Raw genomic sequence first — 22,225 nt, forward strand, 5'->3', positions numbered from 1 at the left:
TGCTAAAAGGAACCAGGTGGTTCGTGAATGTTCTATCATTACACATATATAATACTGCTTTATCAAACTAGCACGAACCAAGCAGAGCCGAACACTCATTATCAAATGTTCTATATTTTAAACAAGTGAGCTCCTATGTCAAAACCATTCGTGGATACGAAGACACTTGACGCGAGTTGGACTCGCAAATTCAATTTTTTTTTTTGGAAAATGAGACATGAGGCCACATAGTTTTTTAATTTTTTATTGTTAAAATTTTATTTTTGAATATTTCAGTATTTAAAAATGATTTTTATTTGAATAAAGCAAAAATGTATTATAATTGATTTAAAATATTAAAGTAATAGATGTACGTGTTAGTGTTTGTGTTGGCATGTCTTGCCATGTAATGGGGGATAGACATCCAAAATGGAATGTCCCTGAGACATAGGTAGGGCTGGGAAATGAACTGAACAGCCCCCAACTCGGCTCGCCCCAATTGATGTTCAAAAAACTGATCCAAAATATAATTCCTGTCAAATAAACTGTGTTAAGTACATGTAGAAGGTTTGATTGAAAAGATGCAACCTACAACTATATATATATATATATATATATATATATATATATATTAACAAGAAGAAGGATGATGAACTAGCGTTGAAACGCTAAACACCTCAAAATTTTAACCCAAAAAATACATGATTTTTTTAAACATTGATTCAAATGCGTAATGTTGTAATAACAATGAAATCAGTACTAGATGGCCTGCTTGAGAGCAAGCACAAGCATATCTTCGCCTCCTAAAACCAGGTTCAATACAGAACCACAAAAAAACAAAACTAGATTGACTACCTTACATAAAAAAAATACTTTATTAAACAACGAAAATATCATTTTGTTTTTTGTTAAAACCTTAAGCGAGTTAAAGATCATGCCATTAACACAGACTAAATACAGATAAGATTCATCATTTAGATAAATTCAGTCCCAATAAATAACAATTTTATAAGAGTAGTTCAAGTCCAAATAAACTAAATGGTTTTCAAAAGACAATCCCAAGAACTGAAAATATATGGCTCTCAATGCCGCTCGCAGCATCTCATCATCATCTCGGCTTTTCAATCAATAACTACATGTTTCATAAATAGGGTCAGACTCATCGAGTCTCAGTAAAAAAAATACAATATCATGAATAAAATCAAATATACAAAGAACATGCATTCATTTAACATATGTGCAATAATTAAGCAGTTATTTCGTTACAAACACAATATCAATTACAAATATCACGATACAATTCAACTCACATGCATATATCACAATTATGTATGAACATTTAAATAATTCATATACTTAACAGTGTGAGTTAGACATCTCCTTCATGTTCGTCAAAAGAGCTTAATATAATGAAACTAGCCATAATATAAATGAGCTAAGTTATAACAATGGGTGTTTGTCTTGATTTGGCTCGTCTAGGCTCATAGAAAGAGAATATATACAATATAATATATAAGGTACCTTTAGGTAAGTGGTTATGTTGTATGCCATGCATTATGGAGGTCGTCCTGACATTGATACTTTGCTTAATATATTGGTTAATTTTAACATAAGCCAGCTTGGGTTTGGCAAGCCCAGCACGAACAGGCTGTGTTTGCTTCGTTCGGCTCGTTTATCATCCCTAGACATAGGTGAGCTCATACTAGAGTCACTGAGCCCGTTTTCACCATTTTATGAGTCAGAACAAGCTCTCACACAAACTGATTTGGATTCTATATGTTTAAGGAAAAAGGATCCCAATAACAATCGGATTTGGATTCAGTATGCAGTTTTGCTTAATTTAATGGCTTTTTTTAACATAAGCCAGCTCGGGTTTGGCTCTTCAATTCGGGCTCGGCTCGATCTGGAGCTCGGCTTGCCTAGACCCGAGCATGAGCCCGAGCCCAAGCTGGGTTAACTGGTAAGTGAGCCAAACCTGAACATGCTGTGTTCGGTCCGTTCGGCTTGTTTGCCAGCCCTAGATGTAGGTGAGCTCATACTCGAGTCACTGAGCCCATTTTACCATTTTATGAGTCTGAACAAGCTCTCACACAAACTGATTTGAATTCTATATGGTAAAGGAAATAGGATCCCAATAACAATCTGATTTGGATTCAGTATGCAATTTTGCTTAATATAATGGTTTTTTTAACACGAGCCAACTCGGGTTTGGCTCTTCAGGCTTGGCTCGATCTGGAGCTCAGCTTGCCTAGACCCAAGCCCGAGCCCAAGCTGGGTCAACTGGTAAGTGAGCCAAACCCGAACACGCTGTGTTCGGTTCATTCGGCTTGTTTACCAGCCCTAGATGTAGGTGAGCTCATACTCCAGTCACTGAGCCCATTTTTTACCATTTTATGAGCTAGTCTGAACAAGCTCTCACACAAACTGATTTGGATTCTATATGATAAAGGAAATCGGATCCCAATAACAATCAGATTTGGATTCAGTATACAGTTTTGCTCCAATTATTGGCTTTTTTTAACACGATCATGCTAGGGTTTAACTCTCCTGGCTATGGCTCTGGCTTGGCATGAGCTTGAGCTTGAATTGCCTAGACCCGAGCCCAAGCTGGGTTAACTGGTAAGAGAGCCCAGCCTGAACAAGTGTTTGGTTAATTCCCTAGACATAGGTGAGCTCATACTTCAGTCAGCGAGCCCATTTTCATCATTTTAAGAGTCTGAACAAGCTTTCATACAAACTGATTTGGATTCAATATGGAAAAGGAAATAGGATCCCAATAACAATCAGATTTGGACTCAGTGTGAAGTTTTGCTTAATATATTGGTCTTTTTTAACACGAGCCAACTCAGGTTTGGCTAGCCTGGCTCAAGCTCGGCTTGCCAAGACCCGAGAACGAGCCCAAGCCCAAGCCCAAGCTGGGTCAACTGGTAAGTGAGTCGAGTCTGAACAGGCTGTGTTTGGTTCATTCTGCTCGTTTACCACCCCTTGACACATGCGAGTTCATAATTTAGCCACCAATCTCATTTTCACCATTTTATGAGTATGAACAAGCTCTCACACAAACTGATTTGGATTCTATATGTGTAAAGGAAATAGGATCCCAATAACAATCGGATTTGGATTCAGTATGCATTTTTGCATGATATAATGGTTTTTTTTAATACGAGCCAGCTTGGGTTCGGCTTGCCTGGCTCGATCATGAGCCCGAGCACAAGATGGGCCAACTGGTAGGCGAGTCGGGCCCAAACATGCTGTGTTCGGTTTGTTTGGCTCGTTTACCGGCCCTAGACATATGTGAGCTCCTACTAGAGCCACCAAAACCATTTTCACCATTTTATGAGTATGAACAGGCTGTCAAACAAACTGATTTGGATTTGGAATCAGTATGTAATTTTGCACACAAGTCCAAATCCAACAGATTATCGACCTAACTACATATAAAAATTTATCCAATTAGCTAATCAGCTTCTGATGCTTTTTTACCTGCTCTGCATCCAACTTTGAATCTCTATTCAGATCCAATTAGGCTGGATTCAATAATAAGGTCGGATTTGGTATATATTGTTTAGATCTTACCCAAGTCCAACCTGTTGATATGGGGCCTAAGTAGGCATGCAAACGGATCGGATCCAGTATGTCACTTTTATAAGTTTTTGCTGTTCCGATCCAATCCCATTCCAACTTTCCTATGTATTTAACTGATCCGGATCCATCGGTTTCCTGAACCTGTGGGGCTTAAGTGGTGTGGAGGCATTAAAGGCACGCTTTTGACGCCTCTCCGAACCCGCTTTAGAACACAGGTCTAAGACCCTATACCGCATAAAAAGGAATGGAAAGTATTAGAATATTTTGTGAGAAATATGGGAGCAAATGGCAATTCTATGATCAAACACCCAAGAGTTGACAGAGCAGTTTGAAGGAAACCTGACTATATGAATCCTCTGCATCCATATACTTGAAATTCTTTCACATGGGCACATGAAATTCCCACCATAGTTGGCTGATTCTGATGGGAGAAAGAAGAAAAAGACGAAAAAAAGATGTATGTGACCAGGGGTCTTTCTCTCTATAGAAACTCTGCATCTTTGGGGGTACCCCCACCAGAGGGCCCTCTCTCTGGGTATCTCATCATCCAAGACGAAGAAGAAGTAGAGGAGGAGGAGGAGGAGAGACGCACAGCCACATCCTGCTGGGGCTTGTGCAAGAACACAAAGTGTAGGACTCTGCCCTTCCCTCAGGACAAGGTGTTGAAGGTTGTGTATACAACTGGAAGCACATCTTATGATGGGACTAACACTACAACCACCACCTACAATGACACACACAAGGCCTTCTTCATCCCTGTCGTGGGGAAGCCCTTATCATCAAATCTCTACTATGTTGTCAAGGCAGAGGGAAAGCACAAAGGGTACTACCATCTTACTTTTTTTTATCCTTTTACTTCTTTTATTTGTGGATGAATGAAAATGTTTTTTCTGCCATATTCGAAAGGAAAATGATGTCACAGTCAGATAAAAAAAAAATTATTAAATGTTTTCTACCTAAATCTACAACACCTAAGGTTTTAAATTCCAACTCTCTCTCTCTCTCTCTCTCTCTCTCTCTCTCTCTCTCTCTATATATATATATATATATATATATATATATATATATATATATATATAGAGAGAGAGAGAGAGAGAGAGAGAGTAATGCTCTTACTCCCACATACTAGAAATTGTGGTTGTAGGTTGTATCTTCTCAATTAAACCTTATAGATAAATTGTGGTTGTAAGTTGTATCTTCTCAATTAAACCTTATAGATGTACTCAATATAGCTTTGGATCATATTTTTTTTACATAAAGATAAGATTTTTTAAGTCATCAAATTTTAATATATTGTGAGCCTATATGCTATAATCACCTGATCCAAACTTTTTTTTCTACTACTGGTTATAGATCTTATCTATAGGGTTTAATCAACAAAAAAAGTTTAAGAAATTTGACAATCTAAAACTTCTATTAGGTGAGAGTACGTACTTCGGTAGCACCTTATCATTACCAATCTCTCTCTATATATGTCATGCATGTAAGAATTGATATCAGGTGCAATGGATTTCACACTTTAAGTATGCTGCTGCACCTAATCACCTCTGACCTGCTGTTGAGACTCTACAGCTGACAGTTATCCCAAAGATGGGTGATTAGTTACCTGATCCTCCATTTGCGTATAATCAATGGGGATGGATGAGGGGGTGAAAATAGGGGTGTCAACGGGAAGGGTTTGGTTCGGACTCAGATAGAACCAGATCTGACCCCTATTTTCGGGTATGATATCAGGTTCAAACTCGAGTCTAATCGGACCTACCATAAGAGAAACCATACTCAGACCCGATAAGAACTACATGAACCAGACACGTGCCATACCCGGTAAAATAATATTTTTTGTCATTTTTACATTGAAAAATTGTGGGTCTTAATTGAAACTCGGGTCGAGCCCTGGTCTGGTATAAAATTTTACAAACTATACCTGGCTCCATGTAATAATCGGACCTTCAGGTCCGGACCCATGTCTTAATCAGGTCTTCTTATTTATCATCCTACCTGGAACCTATAGGGATTGGTATGGGTCAGGTTTGGGTAAACCCGACCCATTGACACCCTTAGGTGGAAACGTGGCATCCACTTACTTGACCTGTACTCGGGTACTAGATCCTCAGGTTTGAATGTCATTGGATTTGGGCAAAACCCCAACTTGACAAAAAAAATGAGGGTGATTGGGGTTGGCGAAGCTTGATATAATGGAACTCGACTCTAAGTAAAAAAAAAAAAAAATTCGTGGCGAGTACGCCCGATCTCTAATCAAAATTCATTATACATTATTTTTGGAGATGGATCTGAAAATAGAATCTGACTGTGTTTTACTTTCAGAATAGATTCAGATCAATATTCTCTCTCTCTCTCTCTCTCTATATCTATATATATATATATATATATATATATATATATATATATATATATATATATATATATATATATATATATATATATATATATATATATATAGGGTGTAATGTCAGACGCCCATTTTGTCAGACATTATCAGACGCGGTTGCACAATCAGCGGCACAACAAAAAAATTTGCTCAAAAGGAATTTTAGTGGCGGTGTCCCTAAAGGTCCTTCTGTTATAATGTTATGCAACCACAGGGTGGAAAGAACGTCGTTAAGGGCCCATTTTGCACAAAATCAGCAGGCACCATTGATCGCACATGTTATCAACGGCGTGCACTCGTCCAACATGGGCGTCTACTGTTACTCTCATCTCATATATATATATATATATAAGTGATTACATTGGCTACAATTATAAAATTGTTATAAAGTTGGTTATACATTATATAAACAAGTGCATAGTCAACTTATTTTTAATAAAATCATAAATAACATTTATAAAGTATTTAAAAGCGGCATACATTTAGATCAAATTTAAAAATAATAAAGAATTGATTTAGTTACATTAAATTTTGAGATTTATCTATTTCATCCAATACTTTACATGCTTCTTAGTATTAAAAATATCTACAGAATATAGTTTTGGTAAATAAGTAATTAAAATTTCGAATAACACATTTGTCTTAGCTTTTTATAAAAAAAGAAATTTCCTATTTACCAAATGTGAGAAACATACGAGAAAAATGATTTCCAAATAAATAAAGAAAAGGAGTCTCATATAAAATAAGTAGATTTACCATGTGATGTGAAACAGGTTTCTCACTTGATGGAAAACAGGTTTCCCAGGCATTTTTATAATTTGTTCACAAGTTTAAAAATGTAAGGTTTCCATATATAAGTATTTTAGATAACCCTAGTCCAGAGTCATATCTTACCAATTATTTTTATATGGGCAGAAGAGTTCGTAATTTTTTTATTTTAAGCATGGTTTAACAAATAGAGAATGTGTGGCTGTAATTACAAACCAATGTTGCCCACAAGGACTCTGCAGAGCTGGTTAAGTAGGTTGACTTAAAGCAGTCAAGTTGAAGGATGTCAAGAGTTTGATACCTAGGGTACATGTCCCTTGCCTTCAAGTTGAAGCAACATGCTCGCAGGGAGGTAGGGAAGGAGGAAGAGGGGGCGGCGAGGGTTTTAACCATTTTAAGATGGGCCGAACACAATGTCATTGCATCCTGTACTCGACTGCCTGAACTAGGGTTTCTCTCAAAAAAAAAAAAAACCTAGAAGGTTGCCCACAAGCTTGTGGATGGGGAGCTATCCCCCTATCCCAAGTTCGAGCCCAAGAGGGTACCCCTTCCCCAAGGCAAAGTAAGGAAGATCTCCCTGGGGTCAATGAAGGGGCGGCTCAAGAGAAGTTGAGGCCCTAAGCATATTTCATTGGAGGCTCATATTTCTCCATTTTTTTTTCATTGGAGGCCCTCAGCATGTGTCATGTTTCATTGGAAGCCTTCAGCATGTGAAATATAAGCCTTATATTTTTTTTCATTTGAGGCCTTAGGGGGTGGCCTCAAATCTCAAAGAGGCCAGCCGGCCCTGGGTCGATGGAGGCACCCACAAAGTTATATGCTACCGAGATGTCAACCATAGGTATGGCAGGTTAAGTCCAACATGATTAACTCTATGATCCCAGAGGCAGTTTCTCCATGTCGAAAAAAAAAAAGGAACTACAACCCAAAAAAAAATGGAACTACAACCCAAGGTTTGCTATAAACATTATGTAGTTGTGCCAAATTTTTTTGATAGGCAAGCTGAGGTTAGGCAGATCCCTATTAGTTGTACAACGATACCATTGGGATTCGAAATTGTAACGTCCCAACACAAGGTAACGTGCACTAGCTGCTCCTACTACACAAGGGGAGCCCCCGTTGGTAGGTTGTGCCAATTTACAATAAAGACAAAGTTGTAAAATTCTTCTATTGAGAAAAGTGGAATTTGGTACTCTTAATTCTTTTATGTACTTCCCTTTGCTCAAGCTCTGCAAATCCTTAAAATGGTATAAACTCTCAAACTAATCTATGTAAGACCTTAGCTACTCTTGTATTTGACATTTTGAAAATTTCAGGTTGGTTCATACTTGTTCAAGAGAAGAAGACATGACCTTAAGCTGCTTTTGTAGATGTATGGAAGATGTGAAGCCAATGCCTTTCAATCCCAGCAATATTTATCAGCAAATGAAGATAATAGACCATCATGTTTGGGGTTTTAAAGCAGAATCCTTAGCTCCAGATGGCTTTCCTCCATATTTCCTGGGTAGACAAGGGTGGGATGTGTTCACCTCTGAGTTGCCAAGAAATATGAAACTAACCAAGGCAGTGGGTCTCAATGTTCATTTAAGATCAAGAACCCCAGACTTTGATTTTCCAATGTGGCAGAAGAGCTCAAGAATTGTCACAGTAGGAGAGTGGTACTGCCCCTTCATATTCATTAGAGAGATTGGTGGCTTGGAGAGTGTGGATAATCAAGTGAAGGAGAGTTTGTTTTACAGGATGAGCCTTGAACAACAATGGGTAGAGATTTTCAATGCTGAGAACAATGGAACATTGGGTGTAGTGGTGAAGACTGTTGTGAAAAGGGAAGATGCATTGCTTGGTGGTGACAGATATATTGTTGAAGAATCGAATGTGGAGGATGGGATGCTGGTTTTGAGAGGGAGGAATGAAGTGGGAGGACTGATTGGTGTAGGGTTAAGTCTAGTGATCTTTGAGAAGATGAGGAATGAACAGGGGAGTGGAAAACAGGAGAAATTGGAGGTGAGGGTGGAGAAAGTGTTTGAGTGTGAAAACAATAGATGGATGAAGTTTGGGTGCTATATTTTGGAAGAAAGGTATGTACTGAGGAGGATGGATGGAAGTGTAGTGCTCACTTACACTTTTAGGGACTCCAATCAAATCAAACCCAAGTGGGTATCACTCTTGTAACTTTCAAGAGAATACAATTTAAAAGTTATATTTCAGTGTCAAGAATATGAAAAGCCGTGTCACAAAGATATGGGTATGACTAAGGGTGTCAACGGGTTTACCCGGACCTGTCCCTAACCAAACCCTATAGGGTCCGGGTATGGTGACAAATAAGAAGACCCGATCAAGTCTCCGGTCTGGACCCGAAAGATCCGGGTATAGTTTGTGAAATTTTATACCAGACCCAGGCCTGACCCGAGTTTTGATTAAGACCCTCAATTTTTCAATGTATTTTTATTATTTTACCGGGTATGGTCCAGGTATGGTTCATGTAGTTCTTATCCGGTCCGGATATGGTTTCTCTTATAGTAGACTCGATTAGACGCAGGTCTGGACCTGATACAATACCCAAAAATCTGGTACAAGTTAGATTTCACGTTGGTCCGAACCAAACCTGACTCGTTGACACCCCTAGGTATGACTGATTTGACAGCTAGGGCTGCTAATAGATCGGATATGATCAGATATTCAATCTGAGTCTCGTGTTTTTTCGAATGTGGATTCAGATTGAATTCACATCTGTTCAATATCAGATCATTTTTGAATTTGGGTCAAATTCGGATCAACATTTTAAGTTGGATCTGTTGTTTATCTGAACAAAAATCCGACTCGAATGTGTTTCTTACATGTAAATAGCTTGTTTTTTTCTTTCTCTGGATCCAGTATTACCAAATGTATTTCAGATTCGGATTCTATCTAACCACTTCGCATCTGATTCAGATCCACATCTGGATTCACATCTACTGTTTGCATTTCGGATTAGGATCTGACAGGATTGAGCCCAAATCTGACCCATTTGCACCCCTACTGACAGCACGATTCAAGTTCGACATCTGAGCTCAAAACTTTTTTGAAAAACAGGTTTACAAATCTGGTTTTCTGAACCCAAAGCCAGGTTTGTAAAATCTGAGTACCCCTACCTTTTCATCAACAATTTGGTTTGTTGGGTGGCTTGGGACCCTCCCAAACAATCTAACGGCCTGTTTTGGATTACAAGCAAAACCAGCTTAATAACCTGGTTTTGTGCACTATTTTGTGGCAAATAACTAGGTTTCACGAACCTAGCCTGATTTTGAACACAAAACCAGGTTTGTTAAGACCTTGGTGCCGCCTATTTCTTCACCAACTTGGTTTGTCAGGTTTCGGTTTAGACCTCACCAACACCTCCTGTAAAATTCCATCATCACCATCAACCATAGTGACAAAAGTTAAAACTGCAAAATATCGGCAGCCAAAAACTTGCGATAATTTGGATTTTTTTTTCAAAATATTAAAATTTTATGCAAAATCTTGGCAATAAAAATAAATTAAAACTATAAAAAATAATTCTTTATAAGAAAATATAAATAAAAAATATTTTAAAATAAAAAACACATGGTTTAGCAGATAAAAACATAAATATCACGTTTAAAACATGATATTTATGTTTTTGATGAAAAACTTACGAGAAATTGAAAATATCATGAGAAATTATTCGGTTTTAACTTTCAAGTAATTAATCACCATATTTTCGTGAGATTTTCATAAACCTCGTCAGATTTGTTATTATGCCATCAATTTAATATTTTAGTCATTTTCATTCCGGGATATAAGTAATAATTTCTGTTTTTTTGATATCTAGCAGCTTGTTTGGCTGTCTTTCATGAACCACTTGTTGGAAATTGGCTGGGCAGGAATTGTCTAATATCATTCATGCCAAATGGTACCAGCCTAACTAGGGATGGCAGTGGACCGGGGGAAAGCGGGGCCCCGCCTCGCCCCGTTTGGACCGGGGATGAAAGGTATGAAACGGGGATGGAGGCGGGGATGGATGTGCACTTTTTCCCGCCCCGCCCCACCTCATCCCCGTTTGAACCGGGGATGGAAGACATGAAGGCGGGGATGGAGGATAAAATCCATTCCCCGCCGGGGATGGAGGCGGGGGTGGAGGATAAAATCTTGAGGCGGGGCGGGGGTGGAGACCTTGTCCCCCGCCCCACCCCGCCCCACTGCCATCCCTAAGCCTAACCAACGGGGCTCCGCGTGGTTGGTAGGAACTCTCAGTGCATGTCACTTTGTGGTGGGACGTCGCAGGTTCAAAACCCAGTGGTACGTTGAATAATAATTGGTGGGAGTCAGACTAACAGCTTGCGTTTAGAAAAAAAATGATGCCAGCCTAACCATTTTTTTTTGTCAGTAGATGCTTAAAAAATAGTCGAAGGTATTTTATTTTTTATTTAGTGGAGTTCTGGTCATCGAGTCATTTCCTAACTGCCCACTTGCTGGAGAATGGCCAACTTGGTGGCACCACCCAACATGACTCATGTAGTAGGTGTGTCTGGAAAATGGCCAAAGATTTTTTGTTTTTTAAAGTTTTTGTTTATCCAGCCATTTTTTGACCTCCTACCGGTTGGGAAATGACTAATCTAGTGATATCCATGTTGGACAATATTCTTTTTAAATGTATAGCCCTAAGAAACCCCTCCTGGCACCAAGACCTGGCCACACTGGCTCAGCCTGCCATACCTATGGCCGTCATGCCGGCAGCGTAAAACTCCGAGGCTAGGATCCCTGCCTCTGGAGACTATGCTACGCATTGGCTTGCACAGAAGGGCGACACCCATTAGAATCGAACCTTGACTGCCCGTCTAGCAGCTAAGGTCCCACCACTTAGAAAACTTGGTTTTTGATAATCTGAAGTGTTGACAACCCAGGTTTTTAGCAAATAAGGGTCTAAAAAACCCTAGTTTTAAGCAAAACATGGGTCTCAAAAAACACAGGTTTTGCCCCCCATCATCCAAATGGGCCCTAAGAGTGGAACCACGCATTGAACATGGGACTTTAAAACTTATTCTTGTGTGACCCATTGCTCTAGAATAAACAGAATATTTGGCTCCTTGAAACCTTCTTCAAGATTTCTTCTAGATTGGAAGAAGTCTAACTCATGCAAAGCCAGTCTCCAAGTATAGCATGATGTACCAACTGGGAGCTCTGATTGTTTGGTAGGAGCTGTTAGTGCACGCTACTTTGTGTTGGTACCTTCATCAATTAGATGAAATGACCTAATTACCTTCGAGCAATAAGTCTTTGATGGATAAACTGTGTTTTGAGTAGAGTGTGTCTTTTGTTTTAGAGGAAACAAAAAGCCAAAGGCAATTTTTAAGAAGTTACAAATTGTATTTTTGCAATGCAAATTTAAAACAGAAGATGACCGTACTGTACGACTTAAATGAGGCATTTTTTGAAATGCCTTATAATTTTTGAAATCCACCCGATGTCAAAATTCACAAATTTTTAGTTATAAAAGAACTTTTTTTACCCCACACAAGCGAATTTCCTTGAGATATGTGAACTTCCTCCCAAATATCCAAATGTGTGAATTTTCTTTCAAATATGCAAATTTTCTTTTAAATATGTGAATTTTCTCCCACGCATTTGCGAATGTCCTCTTGCTTGTGCCCCTTATTCGATTTTATTAAAAAAAGGCTCACACATTTTGGGAACATTTGCAACCATGAGTTAAGAAGGTCCCCAAAATGTGTGCATCTTCTTTAACTAAATAGTCCTGACCTTTGTACACGAATATCTTCACACATTTGCAGATGTCCTCCTGCCCTTATGTGATTTTAGTAAAAGGAGTTCACACATTTTGGAGACCTTTGCAACTCATAGTTGCGAATGTCATACTGTATTTGTAAATGTCTGGACATGTTAGGCAATGGGCTTCATGCCTGGTACTTGCAAAAGTGCCACTAAAGCCTTTAGTGATGCTTTAAAAGTGTCACTAAAGCTTTTAGAAGAAAAATCACAAATTTAAGAGAAAATTCATATATTTGAGAAAAAAATTACATATTCTCATATTTGGGAAAAAAATCACATATTTATGAAGAAATTCACATGTGCGAGAGGAAATCTGCATATTTAGATATTTGAGAGGAAGTTTGCATATTTGGAGAAAATTCGCTTTTGTAAAGGGTAAAAAGGTTCTTTTATAACCAGCAATTTACGTATTTGGACATTAGGTAGATTTTGAAAATTATAGGGCATTTCAGGAAACACATCATTTTGGCGTAAAGTAAAGTTATTCTCTGAATTTAAAATATGAAAGTGCTTTTAATCCTAAAAACTAATACTTGTGTGAAAAAAAACTAAACATATTTTCCAAAAAGTAACAATGTGTGATTCATTAATCTACCTTTAAAAGTAAAAATGTTGTTAACCATAAAAAATATTAAGATATACAATTTGGTGTATGATCCATGATATGTTTTTATGGTCGAGGAAAGTTCAGCATGAAATGATGAGTTGGGAAGTTGTGGGAAACATCTTACCACACAACAATGTCCTTCCAAAATTGATAAGATGGTTCCTTTTATAACTATGAAACTTGTATCTAAAGAAAATGAGTATCCAATTAGTAAGAATTTTAATCAAGAAAGAAGTAAAGCCTTGACATATAACATCTATTTAAATAATAGAAACCTATATTTGGTGAGTGTGTGAGAGAGATAAGAATAGTGGACGTAGGTTCATCTTGAACTAAAACACTCTAAAATCATATTTTGTGTTTATTCTCCCAATATGTGTTTTCTATCTTATTAGGGTATCAGAGCCAATAGGCTCAACCCACTCTTTTCTTTATTAAAGTTGGTTTATAGTGCAGTCTTGATCGGGAGTTGTGACAGTCAACCGTTGTATTAAGATGGTGGGTTTAGATAACAATGTTGGTGTTGTCATGTCACGAGCAAGCCACATCCAATGGAATGCATTATCCACCCTTGTTTCGATAAAGCTCAACCACAATAATTATTTACTCTGTCGCTCACAAATTGAATTGGTAATGTTTAGTCAGAATTTAGTGAAGTCTGTTGACCTTTTTCATTCTGCTCCTGCTCAATTTATAGAAGATGGAGATCAATTTAAGTTGAATCCAGATTATATGGTTAATTTAAAAAAGGTTTGACCAACTTGAATTAAGCTTGAGTCGGATAATTAGAGCACCTACTATTCGTGATTCTTAGATTTCTCTAGAGAAATCATATGCCTCTCACTTGAGCTTGAGAATCTTCCTAATAAAGAAGGATTTACAAGACATAGGGAAGGATGATAAATTTATGGCAGATTATTTAAATAATGCAAAATTTTTACCCGATTCTATTGCCACCATGGGAGAATCAATAGATAACATAGATTTGGTGAAGCATGTGTTGTATTACAACAATATTGTTACAACTATAACAAATCTTAAGAAACTTCTTACCTTTGATAAGATTTATGACATGGACTTAAAGCAAGAGAAACTGCTAAATATGATGAACCTCAAAACAACTTCTCAATTGTAAGTTTCCTCTACCATCTTCTTCACTCAAAGAGGAAGGGGGCATGGAGGATATCAAGGTCAGGGCATGGTCAAAATAATAGTTTTCAAAATAATCCGAATAGTGGTGGTTGGAATTTTAGACCAAATATGAAGGATCAAGTTCAAGGTTGTGATAATCAGATCATTTGTTAATACCGTGGAAGAAAAAATCACACAATGAGGCAATGTTATGACATCACTAGATCTTTTGCTGCCATGGCCATGAACTTAGGACAAGATATGAATTGGTACCCCAATACAGGTGCCACTCACTATATGGCAGTTGAAGGACCAGGCCTGAACAACAAAAATGAGTATAAAGGATGCAAAACTATCATGGTTGGTAATTGTTCAAATCTCCCTATCACCCATACAAGTAATATGCTCTTATCTGGTTTTGGAAAAGTTACTTTGAAAGAGGTTTTAGAAGTTCTAGCTATAAAGAAAAAATTGTTATCTATTGCAAAGTTCACAAGAGATAATCATGGCTATTTTGAGTTTCACCCTCATGAGTTCTATACATGTTAAGGATATATAGAACAAAGCGGTGCTACAAAGAGGTCCGAGTAAAAATGGGTTGTATTTAAGGTTCATTAATCAAAGGAGGAAGCTGATGAAGATGAATCTTGCATACAAACAGGAGTCGACCAGTGGAGAGAAGTGGCATTGCAAACTTGGTCACCCAAGTCACAATGTTTTTGATTTTTTGAAAAAGACTAAGTTAAAGTTGTTTGGAGGCAATTTTATTTGATTTTTGCTTATGTTGTGTTTTAAGTAAGATGCACCTATTACCTTTTAATGTTGCAAATTTAGTTAATAAATTTTCTCTTGAGATTGTGCATGCTGATTTGTGAGGGCCAATCCCAATGATTTCTAGAGAAGAATATAGGTCTTATTTGCTACTTATTGATGAATATTCTAGATTTTCTTGATTGTTTCCTTTAGTCAAAAAATCTGACACTTTTTGATGCTTTAAGACTTTCAAAAATATTGTGGAAAAGCAACTTGAAGGAGGCATAAAAATCTTTCATAGTGATAATGTTGGGGAATTTCTAAGCAATGATTTTTCTAAATTTCTTGATGAGTGTATTATACAAAAGTGGTTGTATTTCCCTCATGCGCCACAACAAAATGGTGTTGTTGAGCATAAGCACAGACACGTGAAAACTGGCTCGAGCTTGTTGTTTTATGCTTCTTCAAAAAATAAGTTGTGCTTTGATGCTTTCAAGATTGTTGTCCATACCATAAATTGTTTGCTTATAGCTAGATTAAATTATAAAACTCATTTTAAATTGTTTCTTGGCAAAGAGCTAGACTAGTATCATAGCAGAGTCTTTGGATGTGCATGCTATCCTCTTTGGGTACCATATCAGAATTATAAATTTGATCCTAAAGCCAAAATGTGTCTTCATTGGTTATGGGGCTTGTCATAGGAGCAATATATATGTTTTAACCCAATAACCAACAAGTCTTGTTTCACTATCTGTTATTTGATAAAGATACATATCTATATAGAGGGTTTAAGAAACCAACTACAGATGTTGAAGTGTCCAATTGGCTAAGGTAGCATAGTGTGTCAAATCAGCCTATATTGTCTAATGTTCCTCGTAGACCAAATTGCTCTATGTCCATCAATGTAACAATTTTGGGAAAAGAGACACCTCATGATCAAGGAAGGGCCTATAATCTTGTTGAGTTGCCTAATTTGTTAGGTTTGGGTAATGAGAGTATTAATTCTGTTATGGTTGAAACTCAAGAATCTCAAACTGAGGTGACACATTCAAACATTGCAATACATTCAACTCATTGTAATACATTCAAAATATTGCAATACATTCAAACATAAGATATGAATTCACTTGCTAATCATGGATAACTTATCCTTAACTTGCAATACAATTGGATCAGTTACACAACTCTATATCTTCATGTATACATAATGAAATCGAAAAAAACTTCATGCAAGACATTCAAATATTGCAATACATTCAAATAATTTTAACATGTTACAATACATTCAATTCATAACTCTATACCTATCGAAGATACATATTCAAATCGAAAAATAAGTTCATGTAATACACTCAAACATTGCAATACCTTCAAAATATTCAAATCATTACAATACATTTCAATACATTCAAATCATTCTAATCATTCAGATCAAATACAGATATATATTACAAGATGTATTTCACTAGCTCGAGAATGATTCCTCATTACTTGTTTGACTTTCATACTCTTCTTCTTCCTCCTCCTCCTCTTCGTCATCATCTTCTTCTTCTTCATTTAACGCCCATCCACTTAGTATATCATTTGGATCACATTCTTTCATGCATGTGCCATTGGACAATGGAGATATGACATGCATACTATGTGCGACATCATGGCCATAAGAGAAGTCATACATATCATATGATTGATAGTAATCACCCTCTTCAACAATCTTGTCTTCCTGTAACTGATCATACTCGGGATATAGTTTAGACTTTACCTTACAAACTGCCCACCATTCATTTCTAGCTGACTTCATTGTACTCGGATATGAAGTATAGTAAACTTGTTGAGCTTGCGAGGCTAATATTAATGGTTCATATGTTCCAAACCTTGATTTGTGATTCACCTCTACAATGCCTGAGGCTTTGTTGACTCTTGTTGTTGTGGGATCAAACCAATGACATTTGAATAAAGTTAAGCTATTATTTGTGCCTAAGTAAGTCAACTCCATTATTTCTTCTATAACACTATAGTAGTCATGTTCATTTTTACCGTAGCTGCTACCCTTGACACACACGTCACTATTCATCATTGACTTGTTGACACCGTAGTCTTTTGTATGGAATCGATAATTATTTACGATGTACCTGTTGTAACATTGCACAACTTTGGATGAACCATTTTGTAAATCACATATTCCTTAATCTTTAACATTACCATGGCAGACCTACAAGTATAAACAATGACTGTGATCACTACCAATTAAGTATCTTATTGTTGTTTACAGGGAAAGAATGTATACAATCGTCCTTACCAACTCTTTCAACCATGCCATAAACTTATTTTCACGTTCTTTCTGTACTTCTGCATCAGTGAGATGTGAAAGTTTTCTTCGCAACTCCATATCAAATCGTATGCACTTAACAAAAACTTATTTTACCGAACCATGTACGCATGTATAGAACTTAGTGTTATATATTAAGTATACTTACTCGATGTATGGGTTGATTGCTGAGCAATAAAAAAAGATATAGATTTGTGTTGCGTCTTGCTCTCGATCTTCCAAGAGTCTTGACCGACAACTGCCAAATGCATGCCCAAGTGGTTGAAATATAGATAATTTGTCAGTTACAATTAATTATTCTTCATCATCATTACGAGGTGGGTATGTGTAACGTGTTGGAATGTGATGTTCAAAGTATATAGATAAGAAATTTGAAATCTCTTCTAAAGTGTACGCTTCACAAATAGAGCCCTCTACTCTTGCTTTATTTTGAACCTTTTTTTTGAGGTCAAACATGCATTTGTCAACAATATACATCTCAGATTACAATAAATTTCTCAATAGCATTGAAAAGAAAAATTAAAAAAAAACACATACCTTTCAAATGGGTACATCCACCGATATTGCACAAGTCCACCAACCCTGTTCATATGGAAAATGTATGATCACATGTTCCATAACATCAAAAAATGCTGGTGAAAAAATCTTCTCTAGCTGACAAATAGTAGTTACGACAGATTCTTTGAGATTCTTTACTTCAGATACTACGACTTCTGATGCGCACATTATTTTAAAAAATTTACTCAACTCGGACAATACCCCCCATATAGGTTTGTCTAACATATCATGAAATGCTAGGGGTATCAACCGTTGCATAATGACATGACAATCATGGCTCTTCAACCCATATAACTATCCTTTGTCTATCTTCACAGCCCGAGCAATGTTAGAAACGTATCCATATGGAAATCTCAACTGTTTCAACCATTGACATACCAGCTTTGCTTGATCTAGTACAAGCACATACCTTGCCTTTGGTTTCAGTACTTTGTCATTGTACTCTTTGAGTTCCAATTCTGGTCTTTTACATATTACTTTTAAATCCATACGGGCCTTCGAAGTATCCTTCGTTTTCCCTTTCACATTCATTACCGTATTAAACACATTATCAAACACATTTTTCTCTATATGCATGACATCCAAATTATGTCTTATCAATAAGGTCGACCAATATGGTAGTTCCTAAAATATAAATTTCTTTGTCCAATTGTGATCCTTCCCAAATCCAATAAAGGGTATTGGCCTACAGGCATCTGTCAGTCCATATGGAAAGTATCGCAATCTTCTTAAAATCTCTATGCCAGACAACCTTGTGGGTGAACCTTCTATTTCAGTTGTACCTGCTCGAAACATAGTCTTTTATCGTCAGAACGGATAATCGGTGGGTAGAAATCGACGGTGACAAACAAACCAGCATGATTTCCTTCCATGCATCAATCTAAACGATTTTATATCCTCCATGCAATACGAACATGCCAACCTCCCATGTGTGCTCCAACCAGATAACATACCATATGTAGGGAAGTCACTGATTGCTAATAGAACAATAGTCTTCATATTAAAGTTTTGTTTTTTGTAGGCATCATACATGAGAACACCGTCATCCCACAATATTTTCAGTTCATCAATCAATGACCTTAAATATACATCAAGATTTTGGCCCAAAGACGTCGGACTAAGAATCAATAGAAATAATAAAAGATTTTGACGCTTTATACACAAGCTTGGAGGAAGGTTGTGTGGGGTGACAAATACCAGCCAATACGAGTATGGGGTTGATCTACCCCAAAATGGATTAAATTTATTTGTACATAAACCTAGCCTAACATTTCTTACTTCTAAAGCGAAGTTCTGATGAGTACGATCAAAGTGCCTCCAAGCTTCTGCGTCAACAGAATGTGTGATCTTGTCTTTATCATGTCAAACTTTATTTGCATGTCATATCATTTGTTTAGCTGTCCTCGAAGACATATAAAGTTGTTGTAATCTAGGGGTGAGAGGGAAGTAGTAGAGTGACTTATATGATACTTCTTTTGACCTTGTTCTACCATTTCCCTTTGTCTTTGACTTGAACCGAGGATGTCTACATGATGGACATGATCTGCTATTTTCTTGATCTTTGAAATACATACAATGATTGGGACGAACATCTATCTTTTGATACCCCATACCTAGAGCATTGACCATAACCTTCGCACGGTAGAGATTTTGTGGCAATTTCTCATCTTTAGACAATATACTCTTCACAATAGAGCATAGATGGTCAAAACATGATTGACTCAAATTATACTCTGACTTCAAATTTAATAGTTGAAGAACTGCAGACAAGATAGTGTGACTCTCGCAACCATTCCACAATGGCTTATCAACATCTCTAAGTAAGTCATAAAATATACTATCTGCATTGTTTATTGCTTCTTCATCTACCCCAGTTGGTGCATCACTATGTCCCATAGCAGAACCCATTTTTGGTCCTACGACATCAAATATCAAATTCATATATGGATTATCGTGTACCACATTTAGCCGTGCGTCAAAATTATTCCAAAATTCTTCACCATGAAGCATCCAATTCTGATAACCACTAATAAAACCCTTCCTGTATAGGTGATGTCTAATGCCATGAGGTTCTACAAATTGATTGTTCTTACACATCATGAAGAGGCATCTAATCCGACCGGTGTGATCCACTGTACTGACACTTGCCATTGCGAATTCAATAAAACTATCAACACCATCCATATATTCATGCGACACCTCATTATCAACTATCATACGATACATCTATTCACAGTTTGCAGTCATTTTGTCCTATAATATTATATATATTATCATCACCAGTTAAAAGAAAATCTTAATAATCCTATGATGAAAAAAATATCTAATTTATCTATTAATTCTTATTTGGTGATTGTTTGTGAGCATTTTTTTGAATGCGTAATTTTTCGTGTGTAACACCATCACATCATATTTATACACATCACGAGGATATTTAGAAATATGAAATCACATTTCATAAAATGATACATTTATTTGAAATATGTTTTCAGGATATAATTTTACATAAAAGGCATAATCAAATAAAAAATAACTTCGTGCAAGCATGGATACAAACACATCAAACACTGCAATACATTCAAATCATTCATATCAAAACATATATCAAACATGTACCTGCAACAAACACACTTCAATATCTCGCTAACTACTACCATGTTGAGCATGAAATCCGTACTCCAAAAATAAGAACACTTCTATTCTCATACATTAAAATCATGCTCAGCATGATATCCAAACTCCATCAAAGCAGTCCTAGATATCCACAACTAAGTGGGTGTGTGAACAGAAAAGTGTTGCATCGAATAAATTAAATAACATGTGATGCACTTGCATCACTTACTCACCACGGATATTTACCCAATTTGAATTGCTTATGCCTTTGCATTTTTTTCTTATTTCTGTTTGCATTGCATTTTTAGCCACATGCGATGCTTAGCACTAAGCATCGCGTAATTAGCTCAGCAACATACCTGCGAAGCACAAATATACAGTACAATACAGGGAGGCAGACCGGGGGTTACCTGCGAGGTCGCTGGAGATGGGGGTAAGACATCGGGGATGTCTGGAATATGAGCGGAAAAGAGGAGGAAAGGGGATGTCCGGACGGGGGTGTCAGCCTAGGTCGGGTGCGTGGTGGAAGGGGGTTGGCAAGGTTGTCGAAGAGGGAGGGGGTAACAATGAGTTAGGTAGGAGGGTTGGCGACGATGTTGTCGGGCCGGGGGTCGACGGGAGTCACGCCGGGGGGCGATGGGAGTCGGGTCGGGGGCGATAGGAGGCGGGCCAAGGGGCAACAGGAGGCGGGCCGGGGGGCGACGGGAGGCGGGCTGGGAAAACGCGGCAGGGACGAAACATAAAAGAGAAAGAAGTAAAAAAAAATAGGGATTTATGAGAAAATTAGCGATGAATTCGCGATGGGCAAATTCCGTCGCTAAGTCATCGCTATTTGATGACGACTTAGTGACAGAATAGTTTTGCCGTTGATTCATCGCTAAGTTGCGACGTATATGGAGACAGAATAAAATCCATCACTACTTTGCGATGGATTATCGACAGAATATTTATCGTCACTAAAATCATAAATGAACGATATTTTAGCGACAAATATCTTTATCTCGCTAATCCGTCGCCAATTTACGATGAATTTTATCCATCGCAAATTTTCGTCGCTAATTAGTGTTTTTCTTGTAGTGATTAAGCTTGAGTCGAATAATTCGAGCACCTACTATTCGTCATGCTTGGATTTCTCTAGAGAAATCATATGCCTCTCACTTGAGATTGAGAATCTTCCTAATAAAGAAGGATTTACAAGACAGTGTAGGATGATAAATTTATGGCAAATTATTTAAATAATGCAAAGTTTTTACCTGATTCTCTTGCCACCATAGTAGAACCAATATATAACATTGATTTGGTGAAGCATGTGTTGTGTTACAACAATATTGTTACAACTATAACAAATCTTAAGAAACTTCTTGCCTTTGATGAGATTTATGACATGAACTTAAAGCAAGAGAAGCTGCTACATATGATGAACCTCAAGACAACTTCTCAATTGTCAGTTTCCTCTACCACCTTCTTCACTCAAAGAGGAATGGGGAATGGAGGATATCAAGGCCGGGGCATGGTCAAAGACTCAAAATAATAGTTTTCAAAATAATCCGAATAGTGGTGGTTGGAATTTTAGACCAAATATGAAGGATCAAGTTCAAGGTTGTGATAATCAGATCATTTGTTAATACCGTGGAAGGAAAAATCACACAATGAGGCAGTGTTATGACCTCAATAGATCTTTTGCTGCCATGGCCATGAACTTCGGACAAGATCCGAATTGGTA

The 22,225-nt window shown here is 37.3% G+C and overlaps 1 protein-coding gene across 1 annotated transcript; it reads left to right on the plus strand.

The window, feature by feature from the left end:
* The first annotated feature begins 4,019 nt into the window (after window positions 1-4,019).
* On the plus strand, window positions 4,020-8,893 carry LOC149812873 (uncharacterized). Its single transcript, XM_089991000.1, has 2 exons — window positions 4,020-4,387; window positions 8,038-8,893. The coding sequence occupies exons 1-2, from the start codon at window positions 4,020-4,022 to the stop codon at window positions 8,891-8,893; spliced, it is 1,224 nt and encodes a 407-aa protein (XP_089847126.1).
* The last annotated feature ends 13,332 nt before the right edge of the window (window positions 8,894-22,225 follow it).

Source organism: Nuphar pumila, chromosome 16 (genome assembly GCF_984573655.1).
Source record: "Nuphar pumila chromosome 16, dmNupPumi1.hap1.1, whole genome shotgun sequence".
Taxonomy (NCBI): domain Eukaryota; kingdom Viridiplantae; phylum Streptophyta; class Magnoliopsida; order Nymphaeales; family Nymphaeaceae; genus Nuphar; species Nuphar pumila.